Source organism: Emys orbicularis, chromosome 9, assembly GCF_028017835.1.
Source record: "Emys orbicularis isolate rEmyOrb1 chromosome 9, rEmyOrb1.hap1, whole genome shotgun sequence".
Lineage (NCBI taxonomy): Eukaryota > Metazoa > Chordata > Testudines > Emydidae > Emys > Emys orbicularis.
Genome location: NC_088691.1, coordinates 17,936,792 through 17,962,735, shown reverse-complemented (window position 1 = coordinate 17,962,735; position 25,944 = coordinate 17,936,792). Strand labels below are relative to the sequence as shown.

General features: G+C 42.9%; 1 protein-coding gene across 1 annotated transcript in view; it reads right to left on the bottom strand.

The window, feature by feature from the left end:
* The window catches only part of COL4A5 (collagen type IV alpha 5 chain), a 159,964-nt gene that overhangs the window by 76,152 nt on the left and 57,868 nt on the right, over positions 1-25,944 (bottom strand). The window contains exon 2 of the mRNA XM_065410920.1: positions 16,254-16,313. Within this exon, the coding sequence (XP_065266992.1) occupies positions 16,254-16,313 (60 nt within the window). The remainder of the gene's footprint in view (positions 1-16,253; positions 16,314-25,944) is intronic.

Here is a 25,944-nt window from a genome sequence, read left to right as displayed (position 1 = left end):
ATACTCTCCAATGCGCGTTAGTGTTTGTATATTATTTATTTAAAGGAAATTTCAAAAAAAATTGGGAATACTGGAAAAGCCTCATCTCCTCCCTCAGCACCAATTTACTGCCCCCTGCTGCTGCCTGAGCAGTAACATTATGACATCAAATATTATCGGCCACTCATCACTCTCTCCCAGCCATTCATTTGCATCTTTGGGGAGTGTCACTAGTGCCATGGTTATCATGGTGATGACTGCTTCTGACAACTGATTGCTCAGACTCTCATAGCACTATTGCAAAAAAGGGTCCCAGGAGGGTCTGTAATGAGAGTAGACTGGAGCTGGTTAAGCTCCTGCTGTGTTCCTTCATGTTTGTACTCAAGTAGGTTACACTTCCTTTTCTAGGGGTAACTGTTAGAAAACAGATGACTAAGGGGGAATATGCTTTGGGGAGTCTAGCCCACTGGCCCCACCCCTTCTGCCAGCAGCCCTCCTTTCCTCCGCCCCCCCCCACAACCAGAGAAGCCCCAAGGGCCCCCCCTGCAGCTGGAGACCCAAGCCACGCCAGTCCCTCCCCCCCCCCCCCCAACACCCAGTCCCCACCCAGTGGCTGGAGGAGCCCTGGCTAGCCCACCCCAGACTGCGCCGTCACCCCCCCCCCCCAAGCACCGGGCCAGGGCCAGCCCCCCGCCTCACCCAAGGGCCACGTCGGTGGCCCGACACCCCTCCCCGCCCCCCCAGCTTCAGGGTAGAAGGGGGAAAGAGGGAGGGGCCTCCCAGGAGAAGATGGGCAGGGCCGGGGCTACAACCTGGGTCAGGGGAGGCTTAGTCTGCTCTGGACTTTAATACCTACTGCCCATGGGTATAAAATCATGAGTGGTGTGGAGAAAGTAAATGGGGATGTCTTAGTTACCTATTCCCATAACACAAGAACCAGGGGTCACCTAATGAAGTTAACAGGCAGCATGTTTGTTTTAAACAAAAGGAAGTACTTCATACAGTGCACAGTCAACCTGTGGGACTTATTGCAATGGGATGTTGTGAAGGGCAAAAATGTAACTGGGTTCTAAAAAGAATTAGGTAAGTTTATGGAGGATAGGTCCTTCGCTCGCTGTTAGCCAAGATGGGCAGGTATGTAACGCCAGGCGCTAGGTGTCCCTAAACTCTGACTGCCAGAAGCTGGAACTGGATCACAGCAGATAGACCACTTGATAATTGCCTTGTTCTGTTCATTCCCTCTAAAGCATCTGGCACTGGCCACTGTCAGAAGACAGTATACTTGGCTAGATAGTCCATGGGTCAGATGCAGTACAGCTATTCTTACTTTACCTTGCTCAAAAAGGGTTACATGAAAATAAGATACAAACTTCCAGCTCTTTTTTTCCATGTATAGTGTTTAGATATTTCTCACAAGTTTGGGAAGCTATGACTTTCAGAATATTTGTTTTGTTTTTTTTTAAAGAGACAGGGGGAGTTACAGGTAGTGATTCCAGTTTCTGTAAAAATTTAAAAACTGTAATTTAGAAGTTTCAATAAAAAGGTTTTTTTTTTTAGGGCTGTCAAGCAATCAAAACAATTGTACTTAATTACACTGTTGAACAATAATAGAATTTAAATATTTTTGGATGTTTTCTACATTTTCAAATACAGTATATTGATTTTAATTATAATACCAAATACAAAGTGTACAGTACTCAGTTTATTTTTTATTACATATATTTGCACTGTAAAAAAACAAAGTATTTTTAATTCACCTCATACAAGTACTGTACTGCAATTTCTTTATCATGAAAGTTGAACTTACAAATGTAGAATTATGTACCAAAAAAACTGAATTCAAAAACAAAACAATGTAAAACTTTAGAGCCTACAAGTCCACTCAGTCCTATTTCTTGTTCAGCCAATCACTCAGACAAACAAGTTTGTTTACATTTGCAGGAGATAATGCTGCCCACTTCTTGTTTACATTGTCACCTGAAAGTGAGAACAGGTGTTCGTTCGCATGGCACTACTATAGCTGGTGTTGCAAGATATTTACGTGCCAGATGCATTAAAGACGCATATGTCCCTTCATGCTTCAATCACCATTCCAGAGGACATGTGATTAATCGACAGCCCTAGTTTTTTTTAAAATACAAATTTAATTTAATTACTTCCAACATATTAATGAACACAGTGCCTAGAGGTAAAATGGAGCTTCACAAAGATAACAGTGGCAAAAAATAATACACATTTGTTGTCTTCAACGTATAAGTGCTTTATTATTTAAACAGTATACTTATTAATAGGGGAAAAACTAAGGAAATTCAAAAACAAAGCTTCCATTTAACATTACTTAAGGTTGCTCTCAATCAGCCAACAAAAGCATAAAATATTAGGAAATACAAAGTTAAGGATTAAAGGGTTACCAAGTCAAGTGCCCAGGAAATGCCAGAATGAATGTTGCCACTGCAACCCTAAGTTGGCCCCTGTGTGTATGCACAACTTAGAAAGCCACAGGACTCTGGTCTCATTCACTGCACAGGACAGATCTGTGGGGTGAATTGAGGTTGCGTAGTAAAGAAAGCGGCTATCTGTGGGATCCTTCATTTGTTGCAGAAGTTGGAGGGTGAATGAAACTAGGGACAGCAGGAAGATAAAAGGATGGTTTCACGGTTTAGGTGTTTGAATGTTGCCCTGGAGAATTAGATTCTATCCCTGCTCCTTCCACTGAGTTCGTATGTGATGTTGGGCAAGTCACTTCACTTGTGAAAAGTCTGGTGTGTCATTTCTGCATCTAATTAAAGGCTTACAGACTGGGGGCCAAATTAAGGTTGCACAGGCAACGTTCCTTCTGGCATTTCCTAACTTCAGTACTTGACTGTGTAACCTTTTAATCTTTAACTTTGTATTTCCTAAGTTTTTATGGTTTAGTTCATTGATAAGAGCAACCTTAACTCATGTTAAATGAAGTATTTTGTTTAGGAATAGGTTACACTACAAACTTTTTATTGGCTAGCTTTCTTATTGCACACACCACCCAATAGCCCATATAGCTAAAACCCTGATGAAGACCTTAGGAAATTGAGATTAGATGTTTTTGTTGGTTTTTGCTACTGGTCCAGCAGTTTTACTCCATCAAGTTACAAATTATTCCTGTAACTTCTCCAAGTACTGTCAAGGGCTAGATGATCCAAAAAGTCTAATCCTGCCCATCCTAGGTTGGGATTTCTTTTCACTGTACATATGCTTTACCTAGCAGATTATGGAAGTTGCTAGTACTGCCCAATGTAACTGACCTTCCTTCTAAAAAATGGTTTCCTAGTAGTTAAAAATTAAATGTACCCTTTTGTTTCAGACCATTATTCCACTGTGTCCACGGGTGCCAACTCCGTGGGTGCTCTGGGGCCCATTAGTTGTTTGGCGGTTTGCAGGAGGCGCTCTAGGGAGGTCAGAGAGCAGCAGGTGGGTGGGGGCCCTCGGAGAGGGGGTGGGAAGAGGTGGAGCGAGGGAGGAGCCATGGGGGAAGGGACGAAGTGGGGGCAAGGCCTCGGGCTGGAGCACCCACCGGGAAAAATAAAAGTCAGCGCCTGGGATTGATCTTTGTCTATAAGTAAATTCCTAGATATGTTATACTCCTTCAGGAACAATTACTATTACTATTTAGGATTTAACAAAAAACAACCTGATAGTTTACTTCCAGTTTGTTCTTCTTAGAAACAGGGTTTCAGGCTTCAGCACTACGCATGAAGATGTAGAACCATTCTGCTGACTCACCTTAGAAGCAAGGCCAGGTAAGTGTTATTAACTCAAACCCAGGATATAAAAGGGTTTGAGGGGCTCTAAAAAAGTAGAAACAAAGAATTTGCCCTGTAGGGAAGACACTAGGAACAGCTAAGTTCTGGAGCAAAAGATTTGTAAGTAAATGTGTTCATATGCAAGAGCTGTGCTAGGAAAAGCACCTGCTAGCAAAGCCTAGACAATGCCTCCAAATCTTATTTGGGTTATTCTTATTTGGATTAAGGTTACAGGAGATTACTCCTGCAAGAGGAAGCGCAAGCAAATGTGTGCACCAGAAGTCTGGAATTATAGATCTATTGACAAAGCACTAATTTGAAACATGCAAATAATATACATAGCAATCAGAGTCTATTCTGCTGCTGTGGAAGAATACAGACCAGGATACAGGGCAGACAACAGTAAACGGATACTTTGCAAAGTTTGCATCATGGCCAAAAGGCCATACAACTAGACTTGCTTAGGAGTATTGCCCAAATGTTCCTATAGCTGTTCTGTTTGGAACCAGAAGCTCAGCTGCATGTTTTAGGGTCTCAGTTCTAAACAAAGATTAAATTGGGAGACCAAGGCATTTGAAAGGGGAAGAGACACAGGAAGCTAAACAGTTATACAGGAGAACTGCAAAGAGATGCAGATGCTTCTAATAAACTATGGTGTTTGGATTATGAAACAAACATGCTCCAAAGAGCACTTAAAAGTACCACCACAGCAAGTGCGGGCCTAGCAGGAGGCAAACTGTTGCCAGAGCAACTCTTGTTCAGACTCTGCTAGCAAGTCTGCCCCCAACCGTGAACAGATGATTTGAAACACTGGGCTAGGGAATAGTTATAGGACTGTACCACAGATGTTTCCTTAGGGAATTACTTCAGACTAATTACAGTGTGAGTAGTTATTTCCTTCATAAAAATCACTGTTTGACAGATACAAGTGTCTAGCCAAGGGAAGAGGTACATAGTGTTTGGCCAAGTGAGCTACCTTTATATAAGCAGGTACAAATACAGCGGGCAGATTTTCAAAGAGCTTCCATCCAGAATTGCCCACCCTACTTTATGGTTGCACTATTGTGTGCTCCCAAACCTCCAATCTGCAGGAACAAACTTTTTCTTGGCAAATGCAGATGTCCAGCTACCTGGCTTGCATGCACAAAACAGTGTTGGTGGGCTCCAAAATGGAAGATACTTCTGAAATCTTGGCCCAAAACTTCTGTCAGAAAAGCCATCTATCCCTTTATGCTGCTGAGGCGGTTGGGGGAAGAGAAATAAAGTAAATAGAAACAGTCCTGGTCAGCAGGGAAGGGGCCCCATTTTCTAATAACAGACCCATTATATAAAGTTCCTATACTGGGGGTAGGGTCAGAGGAAGGGTCTCCTTGATTGAGAAACTGGGTGGGGATGCTGAACTTTCTGAAAATTGACACATTTTCTGTTGGAAATGGGAAGATGCTGAAAGACATGGATAATGAAGGTTGGCTAATCCTATTAGCCCAAATAGGAACCCAAACCTTGCTGTCTTCCCCACTCCACTCAGATTCCAAATGTGAGTGCCAATGTATCTATGCTTCTGCTAAGAGTCTATGTATGGCTGCGTCTCCTACATCAACCATCACAGAATGGAAGTGCTGCTGTATTGAATGGAGAGTAGAAGAGATACCAGCAGGAGCATAAGTGTTCACAAATGCCAAGTTCTTCAAACAAGGGACCTTAAAGTTAGGCACCTAAAACAAAAAAAGTGTCCTGAGCACCCACAACGTTCAGTGACTGCAATGGGTGACACAAAGGCTCAGCACTTCTGAAAACCAGGCCACTTGGATTTAGATGCCCAATTATATGTGCCCACATATGAATAATTTGGCCACATGCTATTGCAGCACCTCTGACCCTTCCCCTGTCAGCTGGAGATTCTGCAGGTTTTGTATAGTGTTTATTGAGTCTTGATATACAAGTAATGACTACATATGAACTTATGAAGCTCTGATATAGAGCGCGTATAGCCATAACAGAAGGATGAGACTTGAAAGACAGCTCTTTGGCATTGACTCCTCCTCCTCCCCCCTTCCATCCTTTATTGTCCAATATATTCGTATTTACCTGCCTTTCATCCAAAAATGTTAGTTGGCTCTATCAGATAGCATGGTGATATAATCAGTACTGATGAGATTCAGTACTATCTACCCCCAAGTACATACATCACCCTAGAGACCAAGGGCAGCTTTTGAAAAGGTATAATATGCCTAGTGGGATTTACCAAATCACTGAAACAGTTTAGGTGCCCATCTCCCCTTGACTAAGGTGCCTATGAAGCATACAAAAGCATCTAAGTAGGTCTGTAAACCTGGCCCCCAAAGCCATTTTAGTTAGGTTCTCAAACACTTCTATCTATAAGCATTAAGGAGTTTGGTTTTATCTTCACTACATCAAAAACACCCTTTGTGGAAAGGATTTGTTTCAGTTAGTGTTTGTCAGTAGAGAGATACTGAACTGGTAAACTTTGGTGTTAGCTGAAGGTATGCGGTGCCACAGTGTTTGAGATATTAAAAGTTACTATGCTCCCTGGAGAGCCCATGTAAACAAAACTACATACCATTCACCCCTTCTGTGACTGGGGTGCCTGGATGGGCTGCACTAAGACGGCTACACTCAGGGCAGACTGCAAAGAATAGGGCAGGCAATCCCCAAACTGGTGGTTTATTCTAGAATTAGATTAATCAAGTCAGTAACAAAAACAGCTTCTGTAATACTACACCAGTTAACAAGAAGCCAAATACAGTCCCCTTTAAGCATCCCAGCCCTTGGGTCTCATCTAGACAGCGAAGTCTAATATAGTGAGGGGTTACTGAAAACCTGATTCACAATATGTGAGGTTCACCAATCCCACAAGGACTGGATACTTATCCCCAGGTCAATAGGAGTCTCAGATTTACCCAATAATCATGCTGATGCCAATCCTTATGTAACTAAGACTAAAGGTTTAATAATAAATTAAGGAAAAAGAAAGAGGAAAGTTAAAAAATGGTCAAAAGATCAATACAAATATGTGTGAAGTCCTTAGGTCAGTTTCATAGCAGAGATGGAATAAACTGCTGGCTTGTAAGAGTCTCTCTGGAATCATCCCAACAGGACAGAACCCAAAGGTAAAGCCTGTTAAAAAGGTAGACAGTTATCCTGGGTGCATACAACTTCTTACCTAAAGTTAAAGGCAAGTCTTCACCAGTTAATTATTGTAACTAAGGTTATGTCTACACTGCACTTTTGTCATAAAAACTTTTGTCGCTCAGGGGTCTGAAAAAACACCCTCCTAAACAACAAAAGTTTTAACGAAAAGCGCCGGTGTGGACAGCGCTTAGTCGGCAGGAGACGCTTTCCCGGAGACTAAGCTACCGCCCCTCATTCAGGGTGGTTTTATTTTGTTGCCGGGAGAGCTCTCTTCCGGCAACAAAGAGCAGCTACTCTGCGCATCTTACAATGGTGCGGCTGCAGCAGCACAGACGCACCATTGTAAGGAACACAATATAGACATAGCCTAAATGAATACACCATCAGGTAAAGCCATAACTTGATGTCTGACCCACAAGGAATAAAGAAACCATCAGGCTATGGTTCTACAGAGGAATTTAATACAGGAGCAGGAGGGAACAGTAAAAACAAAAAGCAATTTATTTTCTCCTGCTATTTTCTGTATCCTTACTTATTAAAGTGTTCTCTCTTCACTTCGTTTGATGCTACAAAAAGGAGTCATAATCCAGTGTTGATAACTTGTCCTGTGTCAGGGCACTAGATAGTCAATATAGTCTATTAAAGCATTTGGAGTAAAGCATATGAAGGGAAGACAGGAATATAGTATTGTGGACAGCTGCAGTGGTAATTGTTTAAAATCGAAGCGTGAATAGAGACCACCAGGAGACACTGAAGCTTAGTAAAGCCAATATAGAAAAAGACCATAATGCTGGTTGCCATAAAAAAGGTCTGCATGTTTCCCACAGTTTTGTGGGAATCAAAGATAGGGAAGAAATAGGGAATATGATGTTGCTATTTAGAGCTCCGTTTTTTTGATGGATTCAAGGGTTAAAAAACACTTTGCAACAATTTAAAGAAATATGCAGGTAAGGGTCCTCTAACTCAGCTAGAGTGTGCATCAGACTGCAGTTAAGAGACTGTCTTAACTCTATCAGCAAACTTTAAAAAAAAAAAAAAAAAAAAAAAATGTATGTATGTCAGAACACCCCTATTTACTACAAATGCCAGCTGTACTAGAGAAGCCTACTTTCTGGATATACTCTGCAAAGAGGAGATCAATTCTGATTTTTATTCCTTTCCTATCCCCACACTATTTGACTTATGGGATTTATTAGGCAAATAAATACAGAGTTTCTATATTTAAGTCCTAGACAAAAAGTAATATTTTCCCCAGACCATAAGGGTGTGGATCACTCCTAACATGTCTTAAACCTGCCATGAAAGGCGTGAACTGTTGAATCATAGCACACCTTTTTGTACTCAGGGCACTTCCAGGACAGGCAGAACTGTTCTGAATCCTATGCAGCTGTAATTCTTTCACCAATTTTGTCTGTCATCCAAAATTAATAATTTGTGGGGAGAGACGGGGGGGGGGGGGGGGGGGGCTTTAGATTTGCCACAAAGCCTGATAGCATGGCACAAACGCAAAGTTTCATTTGCAGTGATTCTACTATTGCCTGCATTTTACAGGGGCTTTCCCAGGAAAGATACTGTACTGAGAGAGCTGTTGGTATGCTTAAAGCTATGGGAACTGGAGAAAGACAAACCATCTTCTAAATGAGACAATATAACTCAGACACAGTACAACAGACACAGGTAAGATACTCAGTTGATACAAGTCAGTCCAAAACAAAAACTTGTTCATGAGCACTACAAAAGTAGCATTAAAAGGACTTAATCCTGAAAGGTGTTCAGCTCCTGAAACTCATTAAGTTGTAGGGGATGCTTGTCTGTAGGCCGCCATATGCATCAGTTTCACCATATCAAATGAAAAATTCCTCTTCCAGTTAGGAATCAAGAGTAAATCTGTAGAATTGTGGCAAAGCATTTTAAATATTAACAGACTGTGTTACTGGATGCTTGGAAGATCCAGATTTAGCACTGGGCAGAAACTTACGAAAAATCCAGAAAAGCATCCAGAAGGTTATGATCTGGGGTCTGTCTCCACTGAAGTCCATTGAGAACTCCCATGCATTAATGATGTAGTACTACTCATACACTAACATTTCATGCTGGTACAGTTCACAGCAAATTTAGCTGGCCTCTTTCTGGCTTTAGAGACTTAGCTAGGACAAAAAAGAAGGAAAAATTCAAGAGCGTGTGATGGAATTTTTTTTATGTCATCTCACGGTGCCTTGAATGTGGACAGCAAACAAAGCTAGTTACACATTTGGGCCTTGGATCTTGAAACCGATAGCTCGCCATTGAAGTTTACAAACTCTGCGTGGGCAAAGTATTCTGCCTATCAATTGCAGGGTTGATTGATTGGTATTTAAAGAAAGAAGGCATAGTCTCCAGAGGAGAGATGCCAAATGACAATTTGCCTTACCTGCTGCCTGCCACAACTTAACATGAAGTATTTCGGTTACTTCTGTGCTGCACCTTGGACATTCTGGTTATTTTGGCCAGAGGTAAGGTGCTGGTGTCTCAGACACGGATGCTGGCAGCTTGGCAGGCTAGGAATGGGATGCAGGGATGTGTGGGGATGGGGGTACAGATTTCTCATGGAACAGCTGGTTCTCACCAATTTTACTAGCACAAGAATTCTGCAAATGCATTCTTACTCCCCCAACCCCATAGTGAATACTTGCAGACATTGAAAAAAATAGCACTGCTATTGGTGACTGTGCTATTAATAAGAAGCTACAGCCTGGTGCATTCACCTCCTGATACTGAAGTTGGGTGTGCTGTGTGGATTGAGGCCAAATGCCAAGACCATCTAGTGGTCCCTTCTGGTCTTAAAAACTCTGACACCAGAGAAATGCACCAACAGCCAACCAGTGCTCCCTGGGGCATGGCTTGTTGCTATTAAAATAGCAATTTAAACTACTGTAAGCAGAGCCTGGGTCCTGTTCCATCAGACCCAGGTACCTACCTGCATGATCCCAAGCCAAGCTTTTACTAATGAACTGCAGGACCTAAGTCATAGTGTAACCACTGCTTCTGCCAGCAGTGCCTTCAGAGCTTTACTATTAGCCTGTGCTCAAGTCCCCCTCATTTGTTTAGGAGCCAACAGAAGCCGAGGTTCCCACCCTAGCCCCAGTTAGGTGGATCGTAAGTCAAAATAGCCTGGGGGAGGGGAGAGAAAGGGGAAAGCAGAGGAAGCCTGGATGCTAGGAGGAGTCATGTGGAAGAGTGGGGAGGGGTGTCTGACTGACAGCAGGAGACAGCCTGTTTGATTTGGAAAGGAGGAGTAGGCGATAGTGTGTCTGAAGTTTTGAAATTAGGGGTGCTGCATAAAGCGAAGGAAAGTTCTGTTTCCTTCAAAGGGGGAGCTGAGAGTGATACCAATAGATCAGTCTGCATTTGACGGTGGCTGGAGGAGATGGTGTCCCTCCCTAGCTACTCTCTCATGTTCTCTCCTAATCCACATAATTGCATCCAGTTTGGAGCACTCTGGGGAATGAGTATCAAGAGAACTAGAAAAAAAAAAAGTTTCTAGAAGAAAAACTAAATTTTAAAAATATTCTAAGGATGACCTCATTGTTACAGTGGAAAGCACCGGTGGGCTGCTGGCTATTCAATGTATCAGTAGCGCAAAGTGACTCAAACCTAGGAAGGCAGGGATGTGGATCATCAGAAGAAAGGGGGGGAGGGATAGCTCAGTGGTTTGAGCATTGGCCTGCTAAACCCAGGGTTGTGAGTTCAATCCTTGAGGGGGCCATTTAGGGAATGGCAGGGGTGTTTAAAAAAAAAAGAAAAAGAAACTGTCTGGGGATTTGCCCTGCTTTGAGCAGGGGGGTAGACTAGATGATCTCCTGAGGTCCCTTCCAACCCTGAGATTCTATGAAAGGTATAGCTTTGACAGTGTAAGCAAGATTCAGTGGCTGCATGAAGTCCTCCACATACTAATCAAGCTAAAGTCACACTTTCTTTCAGTTAGTCCATGCTGTGACTTTTCCGGTAAGGTGCTAGTCAGTCAATCAAAATAGGATTGGGGATGGATTGTCTAAAACCACATCTGCTATGGTTGTATTGTGTAATCTATGTGAGCTTTACACTTGCATCATCAGATTAAAGAAGAATTAATTCTATGGCTGTGTTATGATCACTTATTCTGACCTCCTACATAATGGTCCCTTTGGGCCTTAAAGTCTGTCACCTAGAATGCTAGATCCAAGTTCTAGCTACTGACAGTAACCTGAAGAACTCTGGTTGCCAATATGGAATATTATTCCTTAGGCATACAATTAAGATATGATGAGCTAAGGGATGGCAGGCACATTTGCCAAGGAATTTCATTTGCTGGAGCCACCTGGATTCAAGGTGTGGCATCCTGGACGACTGTTCAAAGATATCCAAAGTCTTATTAAATTACTTCAGTATATTGTAATGTGCTGACACAGAACCTTGTAATACCGATAAACAGGTATTTGAAGTTATTTTAGTTCATGTTCACGACTGAAGTCATCCTTGTTTCAAAGGAAGTCTCAAAGCTATGCAATCTTTGAAACTTGTGGATATGCCAGAATTGAATGGTGTGAGCTTAAAATGCTATCGATTCCTCTCTAGATCCCTGTTGAAAGTGGTTAGAAGTTTGGTAAGAATAAAGTAACTTTCTGACTTTGCACCCTGTTATTGCAGGGTTCACATCTTTGATCTAGTCTACATATCATCAACAACAAGATTATGTATAGGAGGTATTCACAGACAGAGACAACCTTCTTTCCCATTCACAGTCAAACATTCCCTGAGGCAAATGTAACAGCTGCTTAGATGGAAAGTATTTAATGGCCTAAAATTAGGCTCCTAAACTTAAAAGAAGTGGGCTGATTTTCACAAGTGCTGAGCACCCAAATCCCACTGAATTCAAGGGAAACAGTAGGTACTCAGTAACTTTTAAAGAAGAAGCTTCCTCTGTTTAGGAAGCAGACACTAATGACCCAGCATGACTAAGGCCCATTGGGGGTTCACTACTTGGTCAGCAACTCTCGTCAGGCCTGTCAAGGTCACTACATCTAACGTGCTGTTGTCAATCAGTATCTACAAGGTATCATATACAAACTGGTAACATGTTGGTCCCAAAAATCATTGTGTGATGGATGTATGATAAACCCACAAAAGGACTTTGTAAAGATGTGCTGCAAATGTGTTCTTAAAATATATTTGTCAAGCAGTATCTAAACCATGCCTCTTTCAGACCAAGGAATTTGGAGACACATTAAGCAAATGGAATCAATGTAAAGGCATCACTAAATACAAAGAAAAGTACATTTACGTGCAAGTAAACAAAGCCATTGAAAAATGAATACTTAATTTGGCTAGGGGATGGAGACTGCACCTCCAAGGAGTCTTCTGGCCTCCTGAAGCAGGGTCAATGAACTTTGGGAAGACAGTATGGCATCTACATCCCAGCAAGATGTAGGGAGCCCTTTGTCTGGGCTTACTTTTCAAAGAATATATTTCAAAGGTTTACTGGACTATGAAGACAGGGGTCGGACACCCAGGTAATAAGCAATTGAAATCAACTGTATTAAAAGAGTATCGAGTAAGGGAATTTATGAAAGCCTGTGACACTGGTGATTAATATAGTGAAATGTGTGCATTTATGCTACACGAGTAATTATGAGTACTCTGATATTATGCTTTAAAGTCTGAAAAAAATCCAGGGAGAAACAGGTTTTCCTCAGACAGGAGGGAAGGGAACTCTCTACCTTCCTCCAATATAAATTAAGCATTATGGAATCAAAACAATGGAAGCCCCATTTACTTATGAATCTGCAGGGGGATGGGAAGTCAATAGGAAGGGAAGAACAGCTGGAAGTCTTCCTGCCTCTTGTAACAGGGTCAATGAACTTTGGCAGATATAAGCAGAAACTGAAAACCATTTTGGAATCCAACACTCGATGGATTCAAGGGGGCCAGAGCTCTTGAAATCACAGACTGTTGGGTCCTTCAGCAAGGAGGGGGTTGAAGACTAAACTGAATTTAGGTGAGAAATCTGCTTAGGCAAAAGATTATAACTTGCTGAAAGTACGTTTTAGTCTTAGATGTGTATCTTTACTTTTGTTTGCTTGTAACCTGTTCTACCTTTATGCCTTATACCTGGTATCACTTAATCCTATGTTCTTTGTTAAATAAGTTTGTTGCACTTTTACTCTGAACCATTTCAGTTCTCTGGCTGAAATACAAGTGTTTGTGCAAACCCCAGTTAAATTAATGAACTGTAATGTATTGTCTCTTTTAAAAGAGACAATACACTTAAAACTTCTGTGAGTGTTACAGCAGAGAGCTGGACACTGCAGGGCAGATAGTTTGGGGGACATTCAGAACTGGGGGAATGTTGGGGTCACCCTGCAAAAAGTAACTGGGTGGTGGGAGCCAGGGTGTGACTTGCGTGTTTGTGTCAAAGTTGTGAGCCACAGCAGCATAGCATCCAGAGTTACAGGGCTGGTGGTGACAACCCCTTACTGGTCTGGGTTACACCCCAAAGAGTCACCCTCAGGTTGCTGCCTCAATAAAATTACTTTAAATGTAGCAGCAGGAAAAAATAGCTGCATCACATGATCAGTCAGCCACCCAGAGGCAATCCTGGAAATTACAGGCCAGTAAACTTAATTTCAGTACCAGGCAAATTGGTTGAAATCATAGCAAACAGAATTATCAGGCCCATATAAACACAATATCTTGGGAAAATGTCAACACAGCTTTTGTAAAGGGAAATCATGCTTCAACAATCTATTAAAATTCTTTGAGGATGTCAGTGAGCATGTGCACAAGGGTGATCTAGTCGATATAGTGTACTTGGGCTTTCAGAAAGCCTTTAATAAGGTCCCCCACCAAAGGTTCTTAAGCAAAGTAAGCAGTCATGGGATAAAAGTGAAGTATCCTCTCATGAATCATAACTGGTTAAAGAAGACAAAAAAAAAAAAAAACAAAGGGTAGGAATAAATGGTTAGTTTTCACAATGCACAGAGGTAAATAGCAGGATCCCCCAAGAATAGCAGTACTGGGACCAGTGCTGTTCAACATATTCATCAATGATCTGGGAAAGGGGTGAAGTGAGGTGGCAAATGATACAAAATTACTCAGGATGGTTAAGTCCAAAGCTGCCTGTGAAGGCTTACAAAGGATCTCACAATACTGAGTGACTGAGGAACAAAATGGCAGATGAAATTCAAAGTTCACAGGTGAAAAATAATGCATACTGAAAAATATTATCCCAACTATACATACAAAATGATGGGTCTAAATTAGCTGTTTCCACTCAAGAAAGATCTTGGGTTCATCATGGATAGTTCCCTGAAAACAAATGCTCAAATGTGCAGCAGGAGTCAAAAAAAAAAAAAAAAAAAAAAAAATCTAACAAAATATTAGGAATCATTAGGAAAGGGATAGAAAATATAATAATGCCACTATATAAATCCAAGATACACTCACATCTAGAATACTGCATGCAGATCTGGTTGCCCCATCCCCCCCAAAAAGATATTAGAATTGGAAAAGGTACAGAGAAGGGCAACAAAAGTGATTTGAGGTATGGAACAGCTTCTATATGAAGAGATCAAAAAGACTGGGGCTGTTCAGTTTAGAAAGAGACAGCTAAGGGGGTAGGGATGTGATAGATGTCTACAAAATCATGAACGGTAGAGAAAGTGAATGGGGAAGTGTTATTTACCCCTTCACATAACACAGGTATCAGGGAGTCAGCCAATGAAATTAATAGGCAGAAGGTTTAAAACTAATAAAAGGAAATACTAGCCTTATAGTTAGAAAGTTTCTCTAGTACCTAACCTGAATCTACCTTGCTGCAAACTAAGGGAATATCCTAATTTAGGGCTAGATCCACATCTAATTAGACCAGCTGAGGATCTGGCCTCCTGTGTCTGAAAAGCCTGGTTATGTTTATATTGATATGTTCCCATGTAGTTTTCTGAATGTCCAGACCTATTGACCACACTTGAATACCTCCTTGATATTCCCTTAGTTTGCAGCAAGGTAGATTCAGGTTAAGTACTAGAGAAACTTTCTAACTATAAGGCTAGTTAAGCACTGGAACAGGGTACCTAAGGAGGCTGCAGAATCCCACCACTGAAGGCTTTGCAAGAGCAGGTTAGACAAACCTGTCAGAGAGGGTCTAGGTTATTTGATCCTGCTGCAGAACAGGAATTTCCAGCCCTATGTTTCTATAATCCCATCATCATGTTGCTCCACAAACATGTTGCATTCTGAGGAGAGGATAAATTGATCATCAACCAAGATTCATAATTTCAGGAGCACAGGCAGTCATGTTCATGGCCCAAAGAGCCAACATTTTACCAGCACCATCCAGTTTCAGATCAAAAGTATAAAGTAAGGAACATTCCCTTCATACAAAACATCACCAACCTAACTCCTGTAGGGGGTGGTGAGTCCGTTCCAATCACACAAAGAAAAGCCTGCCTCTCAAAGAGGGACGGCAGCATCCAGTACTAAGAGGAGACTGGCTATAGCATCCCTCAGAACGTCCTGCAAATCACAAGCCTAGTATTCTCTGTTTCCCACCAGGTCTACCCTAGTCTCTAATAAGGAGTTCTTCTTAGCCAATTCTGACGTCATATTGCTATGGTTACTCCAAAAGAACCAAGCCAAAGATCTTGTCAGTAGTAGTAGTTGTTAACTGGGAGCCCAGTTTGCTTCAAATTGTGAAGACGGTTCCTAGAAGACATCAAACCTTCCTGATATTGCACCACTCATTTTTAAAGGGTTTCTTCCAGTTTCTGAAAATGTAAGGCTGCTTACTCAGATGCAGAAAAAGTAGAAGCAGCTGGAGGCATTGAAACTGTCCAGTTCATTTGATACAGCTTGCTTGGTCTTAGTCAGACTAAAATCTTCCATTAACTGATAAGTCAACATGGAAGAGGAGTAAACATAGTTGTCAGGAAAGCTTTGTGCATGCCCATGATTTAGTTGCATATCAAGACAGCAGGGGGGAACTTGGGTAACAGTAGTATAGTAAACATGACTTTCCACTTTGTCAAATTTGCCTCCCTAATGTTCTCAGTCTAATATACCAGGACAAGTATATTTAATTGCTGCCTCCCCTCCCACTCTTCCCACTAAAGCGATGTTAGGAGCCCACTTAACGTGCTGCTACCATATTGGTCCATTAGACCTCACCCACTCCCTGAGATTTACTATTGTTATTACAAACACTTACCTATGTGCTTTTGTTTTGTGTGAACAAACCAATTACCACCAAAAAATGCCCAGAAGTACAGAACAATTCAGTTGTTTCAGAAGCCATTTTCAACTGATGAAAAATTTAAACAGAGGGTTTACCTTTTCGCCTTTTACTCCACTACAGTCACATTTGGATCCTGATGTACATCCATGGCAAGCCTTAAGAGAAATAAAAGGATATCAGACGCTTTTAATTGCAGGTTGAATGCTACTCCTGTGCAAGAGTGCACTAAATATTTTTAAATGCCTTAAATACTAGTTTTAAAATCCTTACAAGTCATCTAGCCTGCATGCATGTGCTCAAACTGGATATAGTTTATAAAAGTTTTGAAGCAGACTAGTTTTATACATCATGCCCAAGGTGGGAGGTACCCTATATTGTAAAACTTAGGCATGAAATGACACCAGCCTGGGGAAACTCTGAGCAGGTTTCTAATCTAAGTTTTATGTATGTATGTATTTATTTATTTATTACACCAGTAAGGTAGTAACATAGCTTTCCTGGCCAAGCTCCAGATCTGGGAAGAACATTTCAGTAAGGGCTCCAGCCACTAGATGGCACTTTTTGAACAGTATTTACACAGCTGAGACCAAACCTTAACAGGTTGGATTTATCAAAAGGCTAATGGAAAGGTACTTATTACATGATGAATTCCACCTCTACAGCCCAGTTACCATCAGAACTATAAAAACTTAACACCAGGCATATCCCCATCAACTTTGTATCCAAGAGCATGACAAAAGTAGGCTACAATGGGTCATTCTAGCATAAAGGGGATAGATTTGCACAGATCTGAGCAAGAGCAATTGGTGATAAAAAACCCAAGCCAAATCACACTATTACATCACATTCACTTAATTTCTAACCTATTTTTTTCAACATCTGTTACAGAACTCCAGAGTTCTTTCAAAGATATGACTAGACTGACTGGCATGTGGGTTCTTTAATTCCCTTTACTCCTCCCCCACCTCCACCCCTCCCACACAGCTGGAGATCAGGAGCTGAAGTGTTTTGTAGCATGACATCTCTATACTGATATGTAGTGATTGTTAAGCTTTTTTACAGTTAGTTAATCACAAGCAGTAACACTAGAATGGTCACAATTTGCAATAGTTTGACTTGTTCTAGACAAGTGTTATTACTAAAGTACAACACATGCTTTAAACCAGGCCTGCACAACATGTGGCCTGCATGGGCTCACTGTGCGGCCCAGGGTGGCGGGTGAGGGAGGGGGGCTGAGGAGGGAACTGGTTGTTTAGATTTTGGCAGCTCATCACTGGCCGGTGGGGTGGGGGGCTGAGGAGGCGAGCGGGCGGGCGGGCAGTGACCGGGGGTGAGTAGGCGAGCCAGGGGAGTGGGGGGCTGAGGTGGCGAGCTATGAGTCGAGTCGGTGGCTGGCCTGTTCTACTGATCTGGTCTGGCTCCCATCCCCTCTCCAAGGGTTGAAGCTGTCTGGAGGTGCCTGCCTTCCATGCCTTCCTCATTCACACCTCATTCATTCAACGGGGCAACTGATTACAAAGTGGGTGGAAGATCTTATTTAGTCTACTTCTAGCAAAAAGACATTTTTCTTTTACCTTAATTATACTAACCTAGGGGCCCGCTATAACATATTACCAAGGTTCAATACTGTTGTTTCGGCGGGCTGGCGCTGGGGAAGGAGGGTTTGTTTCCATGGGGCGGGCGGCGCTTGGTGTGTGTGTGTGTGTGTGTGTGTGTGTGTGTGTGTGTGTGTGTTTCGGGGGGGTTGGCGGGGCTGGGGTTTGGCCCTCAGCTGTTTCCTTTGGAGTAATATGGCCCTCGCCGCTTTACGAGTTGTGCAGGCTTGAAACTTTGCAATACTAAAACTTTTCAACAACATTTTATATCCTGTATTTTCCACTCCATGCCTCTGATGAGGTGGGTTTTAGCCCACGAAAACTTATGCCCAAATAAATTTGTTAGTCTCTAAGCTGCCACAAGGACTCCTTGTTATTTTATACAAAGTAAGTTTCAGTCAAATAGGCACAGTCCTTTGTGTGTCAGACCTTCGGTATGCCATGCTTGAACTATTTTTCCTTATCAGAGCCTCGCTAAGACATGACCCATCACCTACCTGGCACTGGAAACATACTGGCTCATAGCCTAAACAGATTATTAAGCATCAGACTGAAAAACAGAACTTCATTCACCTGCAGCTATGCTAATCTGGGATGGTGTTAATTGTTGCAGTGAGACAATTGATGTTTTGTCAGCTGTCACAATTCTAGTGCAACTGCATTAAGTCATTGAGACATACCCCAAGTTCTCCATTCATCTGTTATAAGTAGTTCCTGTATTTGGAACTCTTAGAGCAGGGGTCGGCAACCTCTGGCACGCGGCTCGCCAGGGTAAGCACCGTGGGCCGAGGGATGTGCTGGCCGCAGCTTCCCGCCGCCCCCATTGGCCTGGAGCGGCAAACCGTGGCCAGTGGGAGCCACGATCGGCCAAACCTGCGGACGCAGCAGGTAAACAAACTGGCCTGGCCCGCCAGGGTGCTTACCCTGGCAAGCTGCGTGCCAGAGGTTGCCGACTCCTGTTTTCAAGTCTCAAACCCTTTGATCAGTAGAAGCTGAGTAAAACAGGGTCAGCCTCACTGATTAGCTAGGATCACATCATGCAATTTAGTATCCTAAGGGCCAAGAATTCTATTCAACAGTTGACTAGAAGATAAAAACAAATTTACAGTCTAAAAGTAGTTAAGATTAATTCCACTATCAATTTTTTTTTTTACGGGATTAAGATTAGTTACATGTGACATTACTGTCCCCCACCACAATACAGGCCCTAAAAAGCAAGGAAATCTCAAGTTATGGAATATCTAACTGTGCTGTAATGCCCACAGAGCAGATTTCCAGCGACAAACTCCATAACACAACATGGAACTTTCTGCTGCCTCCAATAGAGAAGGAAACACTGCACATTAATTTCCCTCACAATATAATGCAACACAATTCCAACCTCAGCAACAGTAGCAAACATTTATTGCTGTCAGATGCATACTGGTTTAGTGCATACAGGAAGCATGAAATTATAATTAAGGTTTTGCATTATAATACAAGTGCTAGATTTTGTTTTGGGGTTGGGGCAAGGAAGAGAAGAATGTCACACTTAATCAACCTCAGTCCCTTTCAAACACAGTTTGTCCATGGAATTTCCTGGGTTTTTAAATGGCAAGTGCAGGAGGGTTACAGGGGGAGGATATGAAAAGGAATACGCATTACCTCATGACCTATAGGGATATGAGAAGAACAGAGATGTTTAGGGTAGGAGGAAAATTGCCAGTGATAGGATGGAACCTGGTGAGTATCTCTACCCCCTCTCAGGCCTGACTTACACTAGAATATTAAGTCGGTTTAATGACAATGCTCAGTTGTGTGAAAAATCCACACCCCAAGCAGTGTTGTTAAGTAGACATAATCCCCAGAATTCTTCCATCAACCTAGCTACCTCCTCTTGGGGAGGTGGAGTACCTATGCCAACAGGAGAATCTTTCACATCGGCGAAGGTAGTGTCTACACTGAAGTGCTACAGAGCCCCAACTGCACCACTGCAGTTTTTTTAAGTGTGGACATACCTTCACTGCACCTCTATGAAGACAGTGGAAGGAAGCAAACTGAACCTCACCAATGCTAGAGACACCCCAAAATGATTTCAGTATGTAAAATATGCAGAGTGAGTCAGATCGAAAGTTGACTGAAGTTCAAGTAGCTTTGGAGCAAGCCCATGTTTTCAATACGGGTTCTTGCTAATTGGCATCAAAGCCAGTTCTTGCAAAAGGCAGACATAATATTGCCAGTATTCAGCAGTAGGAACCAGAATAGCAAGAGATAAAATACATCCTTCTCTGTAATGTGATTTATTAGAACAAATCTCTATTAAAGTGCACTACATCAAGCTGTCCTTAAAGTAGAGCTAAAGGTTCTTCCCTCCCTTAGCCTGCTTCCATTTTAAATGCAGTCTCCCCCCCATCCCATCTACTTTTTTGTATGGTGGGGCTATAAACATTCAAATAAACAAACCTTTTTGATCAAAATTAAGGAATTCTTCATTTCTGCCTTTGACTGCACTCAAGAGCCTTTGCTATGCTAAGGCTCGACTCATTCCATTTTGAGCAAGACCCTTTCTTAGCATGTTTGATAAAAACAAGGAGTGTCCAGGCTGGACATTCTTCTGAAGGGCACAGTGAGTTCTGAATGCCTGGTTCATTTGCTGAAGATCACATTCACCCCAGATAAAGCATTTTCAGAGTAAGAAGGAAGCTGGAAGACACCTCTGTCCTTCAGACAGAAAAACAAACAACAGTTTTTAGATGGTAGTGCAATCAGATGTCAGTCATTTCAGACTAAAAATCCTTGTATGAATTATTCACTCAGTGTATCAGGAGAGATTTCCCCAGCAATCTCATTTATCTTCCTGTTTATAGATTATTCTAATCCCCAAGTTGTGTAGAGCTAGAATTTGGCAGGTAGTTCAGGTGAAAAGACAGAAATCTCACATTTTGGCTTGGGTGATCACCAACAAGTCAGATACTGAAAAAACCAAAGGAGACCAATTTCATCTGCAAATGAGTTGTTTGTTTAGGTTCTTTTGGTAATATTAAGGTCACTTCTAAATGGAAAAAGTGTGCACAAGAAGAAGGCTGCTGAAATACAGCACGTATTGTACAACAGTACACCAGGGTTTACATTTTTTTTTTTTTTGCCAGACACCTGCTAACCAGAAGATTACAAGCCAGAGGCTGAAGAGTTTTGGTATCACAAGTTTACTGTTAACGTGGGTCATTGAAGTAATAGAAAATGCAAGCCCTGTGAGAAGCACAATTATGCCTGGACTTTCTCCTCCTCTGCAACCGTGATAATTTCTTATTCAAATCTTCAAACAAGCTTCAGGACCACTGTTACAATACAAGCCAGCTCTCTCAACATCAGGGTTCCCATGCCTGAGGAAACAAAGGTCAGCATGGTAAGTCAGTCTTCTGCATGGCTACAGCCTTCAATTTGCCCTAGTTGATAACTGCCAAAGGGAAAAGCATCAGTATTAGTGAGAAATAATGCAGTGAAAGGCATTGAATTCTCAGGCCTGTAAAATGAATTAAAAAAAAACAATTAAAAAACCTATATAGCACCTTTCAGCAGAGGGTGTCAGAGCATTGCAAGAACATTTATCAGGCCTCATTAAACCCCAGTGAAATAGTTATTCCTCTTTTTTACAGGTGGGGAAACGGAGGCAAAGAGATTTGCTCAGTATTACACAGCAAGTCAGCAGTGATATTGGGAACAGAACCCAGGAGCCTTTGTTCCCAGTCAGCTGCTCTAGTCACAAGCTCACGTTCTGTGCACCATAAGAGCTGCAGCATGGACAGCATCAATCTAAGAAAATGGGGAAGACTGTGTGTAGGAATGTGACTTGACCTGAAGGATCTACCTCTGAGGAGAAGAGTTTGTTCTCCAGGCCCACTCTAACCTTTACCCTCTGAGACTGGAGAAGGGAAGGGGGGTGGGGAAGGAAGCAGTATGTAAAAATTTTACAAGAACTGCTTAGTTTCATTGGTTACACATTCCACATGGTTTCCAAAAGGGTCTGTAGGAAAAAAACAGCTGAATGTGTGTGTTTATTATCCCTGCCATATCTTTTGCCATGACTCTTAGAGCCCTTGATCGTGTTTTGCTGTCTAATGTATTGGAGGTGAGCTAATCCTTTCACTGGGCTTTCCGGACAGCTTCTACCCTACTGAGCCACTGTGCTCTGAGTAAGCTCCTTTCATTAGTGTATACAAGGATTGGTATTGGTTTTCTGGTCAAAGGATAATTCTTGTAGGACATGCTCAATCCTTTGTGTCTTAAGTAGGGCACGGAAGCCCATTTTATGCCAAGGATATCAGTCTTAGAGTGTTAGGAAACATGCTTAAAACTGTAATGAAATACATATTTTGATTCAGAGCCACTTTCTGCTTTCAGTAACAGACTTCAGTGGGGTCATACTAGCATAATTGAAGGCATAACTTCGCCCTCTATGTCTGCTTTTGTGGCAACAAGTATGCTACACCTCTACCCCAATATAACGCGACCCGATAGAACACAAATTCAGATATAACGCAGTAAAGCAGTGCTCCCGGGGGGGGCGGGGCTGTGCACTCTGGCAGATCAAAGCAAATTCGATATAACGCGGTTTCACCTATAACGCGGTAAGATTTTTTGGCTCCCAAGGACAGCGTTGTATCGGGGTAGAGGTGTACTATGATGTAGGTTCCATCAGAAGTTCTGTCTGGCATTGCAGGAATAGATTTTTTTACTTGGGTGCACCAAAGTGATTTTCAGAAAATTGTGTATTAAAAACACTAGGTCACAGTGTGACGTTGCAGTCTAGCATATTTTTATAAAACCATATAATAAGTGAATATAATGTAACTGGAATATGCTTCATAAAAAAGGTCTCTTGTAAGGTATCATTACAAAGCTTATAATCTACTGAGTGTGATCATCCTATTTGTATAAATGTACCACTCGTATCTGAAACTAGAAATATGAACTATAACTCTGATGCAAAGTGTGGACCATTAATGGTGGTTTGGAATCTTGATGACTCCCATTAACCAGGACAATTGTCTGCAGATGGCCGTGTTTTACCTGTAAGTCTTCCTGTATACGTGTATGCTAGCAAGTGGGCAATGAAGTCTTGCAGTGACATATGATCATGTCACCTGAACTGGAATCCATCTTTAACCTGGTGTCTTTCCATTGAGAAAGAGGGGGTGGGAACCCAGAGAGGGACAAAGGGTTCCCGCCTTATGCAAAAGATATATAAAGGGGTGGAACAGAACAAAGAGGGAGAGAGGAGCCATCATGAAGAATCCCCTAGCTACCACCTGAGCTGCAACAAGAGCTGTACCAGGGGAAAGAATTGTGCCCAGGCCTGGAAAGGTGTCCAGTCTGAGGAAAAAACTTGCTGAAGCATCTCTGAGGATGAGATTATCTGTATTCGGTTTGATTAGACATAGATTTGTGCATTTTAATTTTATTTTGCTTGGTGACTTACTTTGTTCTGTCTGTTACTATGTGGAACCACTTAAATCCTACTTTCTGTATTTAATAAAATCATTTTTTACTTATTAACTGACCCAGAGTATGTATGAATACCTGGGGGGAGGCAAACAGCTGTGCATCTCTCTCTATCAGTGTTATAGAGGGCGAACAATTTATGAGTTTACCCTGTGTAAGCTTTATACAGAGAAAAAACACATTTATTTGGGTTTAGACCCCATTGGGAGTTGGGCATCTGAGTGTTAAAGACAGGAACACTTCTGTGAGCTGTTTTCAGTGAAGCTTGCAGCTTTGGGGCAAGTAATTCAGACCCTGGGTCTTTGTGGGATCAGACGGGAGTGTCTGGCTCAGCAAGACAGGATGCTGGGGTCCAGAGCTAGCAGGTGCCAAGATTACCTCTGCTCATCAGGGGGCAGCTCCCAAGGGGGGTTCTGTGATCTAACCCATCACACACAGTTTCTGCCAGCACAATCCAGGATGCAGTCAGCTGCTGTGGCATCCTCTCCTCTAGGGCGGGTTCAAACTGAGCTGTGTTGGCTAGGAAAAAAGTATATTCCAGATGACAAAAAGGATCCACTGGCTCAGCACTTCCAAGCTGCAGCCTCCACTAGCAGAAACTAAAGTTCCCCACCCAATGGCAGACCTCCCTGTAGGAGGGTGATTGAAACCCTGTGGAAATGTGGGAATCCCCCTAGGGCACAGCTTGTCTTGTTAAGTGGGGGTAAATCTAGCCCTCTTTGAGAGTTTCTGTAGATTAGTTTAAGAAATTTACCTTATGTAGGTCACCTGGCCCCCCCTTCTTCATCCCCCAGTGAGGGTCACCCTGATCCTAGGTCTTCCCAAAAGACACCTGACCTTCAGTAAGGCACCCAGCTGAAGAAATAGCTTAGAGCACAGAGGCTGTCCAGCCCTCTGCCCTGCACATTTCCTTTTGGCTGACTGGAAACGCCACAAGGGACAGAATCAAAGTTGAAAGCCTGGCTGCAATCGTTTCAGCTGAAGTTCTGAAGGTTGGTGATATGAAGCAGAGCAACTGCCAGCCAGCACAACAAGGGTTAATGAGAGCCTCTGGGCCCAGCTAGCCTCGCGCCATTATACCTGCAGCCAATGCCAGGCCTGGAGGGGGGAGAAAAGGAGAGTGCCTGGCTCAGTGCAGGGCTGACTGGCGAAGGGGCAGGAACTAGCTGCCTCTCTACTTGAGGGGAAGGAGCACCAACCTGTCCACCAAGGCAGCCACTTGAGAGGCAGCACGGTCTTCCCCGCTGCCAGAGACTCTGGAGGAGACCTAGGAGCCTCCGGCTCTGGAGGCAACTGAGTGGGCAAAGCCCAGGGACACTGTGGTGCTCGGCCTCACCAACTGGCAGCTGCCCGCCCAAACGAGCCTGGGACTGTGATGAGGGACTGCACAAGACCCAGAGGACCCTACAAGAAGCAGGCCGCCCAACTAAGTGCACTAGAGCGGCCATGCCCCAAACCGAACAGACGCTGGTAGAAAGTAGCCCAGGGCAGCGAATTAAGACTCCCTGCTAGGAGAGCTGCCCCTGTTCAGGGGTTGACAAACGCAGGGCCCTGGGCTGGGACCCACTGGAGAGGAAGGGCCTGAGTTCCCCTACTGCCCGACCCCCCCGCCTTAAAGACTGAGACCTTGCAACCAAGCCAGGGGCCATGTGCTCTATCCACTAGGCCCTCCGGCCCTCCAGGCCACCCATTACAGTTGGAGTTGGACTTGGACTTAAACTGGCACTGTAATCAGAGAGTTGTTGCAGTTGATGTGCTCAACTGAATTGGGCCCACCTTATCTCATCAGGGCCTTGGCTCACAGGGCTTGCAAGTGATAACACCACTAACTCAAAGGTTAAGTACCTGGACCTCTGTCCAAAATGTATTTGTACACCTCTACCCTGACATAACACGACCCAATATAACACAAATTCAGATATAATGCGGTAAAGCAGTGCTCTTGGGGGGGGGGGGGGGGCGGCTGCGCACTCCGGCGGATCAAAGCAAGTTTGATATAACGCGGTTTCACCTGTAACGCGGTAAGATTTTTTGGCTCCAGAGGACAGCGTTATATCGGGGTAGAGGTGTATTACCATAGCACCTATGATCCCTACACATGGACCAGGACCCCATTGTGCTAGACACTGCACAACCATGGAACAAAGACAGTCTCTGCCCCAAAGAGCTTACAATCTAAGTATAAAGACAAGATACTGTGGACATGACTTACTACTAAATACAGACTCAAGTTAAGAGCCCCTTTACAGCAGTTAAGGGTGTCTTGGTTACGTAGGTAAAATACACAACACTAAACATGTATTTGTGCTCCTCAGAATTTTAAGTCCCTAAATGCAGAGAACATGGACTTCTTTTCCCCTCCCCCACTTGGACTGTGGCAAGTACAAGAGAGTGTTCAAAACACTGAAACTTCCTCCATGAACTTCCTCCTATGCCACATAACATTATCCAGAGCCCACATAGCAATGTTTGCTAGCCACAAGTGTTAATATGGCACCACTATTCTTACCTTGAGTCCACGGTGTTGGGATCGTGCCGAATTGGTTAGGCCATACTGAATGAATGGTGTGAGCACAACTTGACACGACTTAAACAGGGCTGAAAAAACTGCAGAGGATCCTGGGAGCAGGGCCCCTTTAAGCAGAAGCAGATTTGATAAAGGACTGGCAAAGACTGCATGTATGATCAATATTGAACCTACTGGTTGGCA